The sequence below is a fragment of the Sinohyriopsis cumingii genome, unplaced genomic scaffold (genome assembly GCF_028554795.1).
Source record: "Sinohyriopsis cumingii isolate HCF-2022 unplaced genomic scaffold, ASM2855479v2 utg000349l, whole genome shotgun sequence".
Classification (NCBI taxonomy): domain Eukaryota; kingdom Metazoa; phylum Mollusca; class Bivalvia; order Unionida; family Unionidae; genus Sinohyriopsis; species Sinohyriopsis cumingii.
The window spans coordinates 1,268,833-1,273,348 of NW_028315889.1; the positions used below are offsets into that span (position 1 = coordinate 1,268,833).

General features: G+C 39.0%; 1 protein-coding gene across 1 annotated transcript; it reads right to left on the reverse strand.

Annotated features, from left to right (window-relative positions):
- Window positions 1-635: 635 nt before the first annotated feature.
- LOC149774311 (uncharacterized) lies at window positions 636-3,819 on the reverse strand. The gene has a single exon (XM_089945477.1). The coding sequence runs from the start codon at window positions 3,739-3,741 to the stop codon at window positions 814-816; it is 2,928 nt and encodes a 975-aa protein (XP_089801603.1). The 5' UTR covers window positions 3,742-3,819; the 3' UTR covers window positions 636-813.
- Window positions 3,820-4,516: the final 697 nt, after the last annotated feature.

Sequence of the window (4,516 nt, forward strand, 5' to 3'; positions counted from 1 at the left end):
TGGTTTTACAAGACGTCGCACAATCACACTATCTGAATATGAACCTTTCGATTTGAAAAATAGTAACTTGATCTTCGCGGTCAACTTATAATTTTTAAGTTCCTGCTTTCACTTTCAAATGTAAAAAATAACGTGTTATTTCTTTTACACATTTCGTTTACTGTCTGGTACTGAACGTGATTTATCCTAAAGTTTAATATGATTCTCTTATTTTCTTGTTAGCCATGGAAGTGTTACTTGCGACCTCGTACTCAATATGTATTACCCGATAAGTATAGGTGTGAAAGTTTACTTGCTGGATCGGTCAACTGGTCAGTCAGGATCCAACTGTCTGATGTATGACTGCTATACAATATAAGGAACTTCATTTCTCCGAACTGTTTCGACCAATTTTCATTAATAAAAAAAATTTTATCACTCCCTCGGGCAGGGCCTTACAGCAAAGCCGTCGTTTCGGCTGCCGCGCTCAAATTGGCCCCCAAAATTAGACATAATACGATGACTCTACTGGCTAGGTCCGCTGCCAGCGTGGCGCCTTGGACAACGCAAGCTATATGGTCAGGACTGCACATATTTAAGTTTTTTTGTAAATCACCATGACATTTTCTGTAAGAAGAGAAATGACTATCAAACAATCAAAAGATATAGCTTTATTATTGTTGAAAGGTTGATTCTCAGTATTTCCGCAAGTGCCAAACAATGACGATGAAGCGGTTAGTTCAGCATGTACTGTATATCAAAGAATGACTGACCAATAGCCATATAGAAAATTCCGATTAAGCCTTGTATCCTACAATACATTCAGTAATTTTGTCACACAGTGGTCCTAGACTCTTCTATTTCCTTATGGTATAATACTGATGTAGATACAGTATCGGATGGGGCTGCATGATGAAGTCCAAGAAATTCTCGGAAATCCATGTCAGGGATGTTAATAACAAGATCGATTCGATTCAGTTCTGCTAGCATAATAGCACCTGTATTTTCCGCCAAAGACAACTGAGAGTTAGTCTCACTGCGGACACTATGCCTGTCATTTTCATCAATACCCGAAGAAGACGGTATATTAGTGGTCATTCCGGTCACACTTATAACATCACCACCATATTTCTGAATTTCGTTGAACTCTTCCACAACAATGTCATCGATTGGCCAGTCCTGTTTGTACTTATCCAAAAGTTCTCCGATGCAAATTTTAAAGTTCGGGTTCGACTTGTCAAGCGATGGTGGAACGTGGGTTTGGAACACGACGTTCATGAAAATCCACGGCAGAAATCCTCCTGCCAATGTGGCTAGCAGTTGGTTGGTGGCTGATAATTGATACGTTTCTCCAAAGGCCAGCACAATGACCAACACAAACAGTAGGAACGCAACTATTGTGCTAAACTCACCAAAAGCGCGCAAGTAATTAAATAACAGCTCTCCGGGACAAGAGTAATACGGCATTTTGCAGGCATCAAAAAAGAACTTTCTGGGAATAAATGGCATGTCATTTGCGCTAAGGAAAAGAACTAACCTGGATGTCCTCCATCTCAGATAACCAGATTCTGTTTTGACCAAGGACACTGGATCTTCCAGTGCTTTTAAGTCATCTGTCTTTACTCTAAAGGCTAGACTGCGTTGTTGATCTCCAGGAAAATGCATACCTTCGTCGACATTTTCTTTGGGAAGCTCCTGCAATACTGTATTGATAGTCTTGTTAACGCTTAGATATCGGTCCACTACGTATTTAAAACAGCTGTTTGCATACATGGCCATTATAAATATTAACGATATATATGTCAAAATTGTGTCTACATTGAGAATAATCCCCATCAATGTGTAAACCGCCATTTCCACGTAAAATGAGACGATTTCGGTTAGGAGAAAGATGACAGAATACACGGAAATCAAGCATACAGTGATAACAAGAAGCTGTAAGCATCGGCTCTTCTTCGTCTTTAGCTCTTGTTCGTATCTTTCCAATGTCTCCGTCCACGCGATATGCTTCATGCCTGTTTTGTCTCGTATAATGTTCAACCATTGGTCAAGCTTAGAGCATATACGATTATTCGTCAGTTTTGTGCCCTGGGGCAGAATGAACACGATAAAATGAGCAAACATGCGTAATGTCAAATTAACGGTGGGGAATAGGTAAAACGAGAGAATCATCAGCAAATAGGGTAAAGCAATAATCCAAAATATCATTCCCAAGCATATCCCCACAATTCCTAAAGATGTGCATGGCTTGAGCAGCATGGACGCCGACCAACCAAATACCTCAGAAATATTTGCTTCACGCATATCCATGAAACATTTTTGAATGACAAGCAAGAATCGTTGTCTTACTTTCTCCTTTACAATTCCATATAAAATATATTCAACTGATAATATGACGTATATTACAATAAATAATATATGTGACGGGGTCAAATACAACGTAACGCTGCCTGGAAATAACAGCGATAGTCCTCTACGCGAAGCAACATCTCTTTGGGCGTTCATTTCCTCGTGCTCATACTGGTAATATAAATAAACCCTTACAATCCAGGGCGTGGCGAGAATCAGCATCACGATACACATCATTAACTTGCTCAGAAACATGTGCCAGGGAATCCGCATTGACCTTTGATGCAGCAGAAACATGTCCCCATAACAGCACTCTGACACAGAGGGACGCTCGCGAATTTTGCACCTTACAAACGAATCGTAAAGAGACTTTAGCAGACCAACAGGCGCATCATCTTCGGGAATCAAGCGTTGTCCTTCGACTCTCATATGAATTTCTGGAATTTTCAGATTATATACAATATCATGTTTTAAAACATGTAACGTTTCTTTGAATCTTGGCATGTATCTAAATCTGGATGCATTGGTGGTTATCCTTGCGTCGGGATATTTCTTTGGTGTTTTCGTCAATAAAACGTTTAGGCTGAGAGGTTTGTTTCCAAGACGATGCATGTACGTACTGGCAACGTTTTTTACTCTATAAAATGTTTCGGGAACCAGTCTCGGACTGGCCAGAATGACATACAGTTTTAACAGAAAAATGATGGTGAACAACATATTTAACCATAAGTCTCTGGTCACATCTTCACATTGAATGGTACCGTCCGAGTTTTTATGACAACATTTGTAAAAAAAATGTGCGACTCCGTTGTTGTCTGCTATGTGGATATTACATATAGCATCACCCACTTCGTTTTTCTTCGAATTGTTTAAAAGGAGCTCTCTAACAGCACTCTCAAAGGTAGACACGTTCATTTTCTCGATGCAGTTTGGAATGGATTGGATTAGGTTTATGTCCATTTTCTGGGTATTCAATGACAACGTTGAAAGCGACAACATTTCATAGTTATGTTTAAGTAAGAGTAATCCCTTACCAAGACGACCTCGTGCTCGAACCCAGTGAGTAGGTTTGTAGATATTTCCTTGCTCGAAGCCCAGAATGTTTCCACTCCCTCCAGGAAAATGTATCTTAAAAACCAGTACCTTTGTATCTTTTGTCATTTGCGAGTCAAGTTTGGTCGGTAGATCGTCGCTTTCCGTCTTAAAAGTACAGTTAATATTCGACAAGACGTGCAGTTCTGAAGTAAAAGTTACCTTTTCATTAAATTCCGTGGACACATCGTAATCCACGACGGTTATGTTAGACACAGGTAGTCCAAAAACATTCAGTATCAAATAATTCCCTAGCGTAAGACACAGCAAAAACTGCATGTTTATCGTTGAAATCACCGCCCACTTACTGCCGTCTGTCATTTTGCGGACATCCGTCCTAGTTCGTAAGCGACTGTAAAAACGTGCTACTATTCACTCAAGCAAATATATGCTAATAAACTGTCAGCGAATCATAAACATGTTTATACAGCCCAAAGGTATGTTCCAATTGATACTGCAGGGATATCATGCGTTTTTGTTCTTATCGGCTCACTTGATGGACATATTAGAGAGAATAAGTGAAATAAGGTAATTACAACTCGTGCGTGTATGAACAATTTCCAACCATTGCGAAGTTGTGATTATTCAAGGACACACTTTTTATTAGTAAAATTTGGCATAAGAAAATTAATACATTACTAAATCGTTTACTCAGGAACCGACGAGAGAGAGAGAGAGAGAGAGAGTATATCATACTGTCGTAAGAAAATTACAGCTTGAGGTTGGGCCAGAATTATTGTAAATTATTTTAAATTGATATTTTCATATTATTATGAGCCCTTAAAAACCGTTAGAATGATTATGACGAATACGTGACTTTTTATTCGCTATTTGTGCATCATGCATAACGTTTCTTCATCTTGTTCAAATGTTCCAATAATTCATGCAGATATTAAAGTCACTTGTGATATTTACATAAACAATAAACATGCTCCCCTCCCCTCCGGAACCCTTACACGGCATTTGTAGGAGTGAATGGCATCATTCGATTTTCACTGTATTTAATACTTGTATAACTATTATTTACATTCTTCCCACCCAACTCCACATTTCTTGATGTACGCTGGACTCCTTAGAGCATTGTTTGGTGAAAACT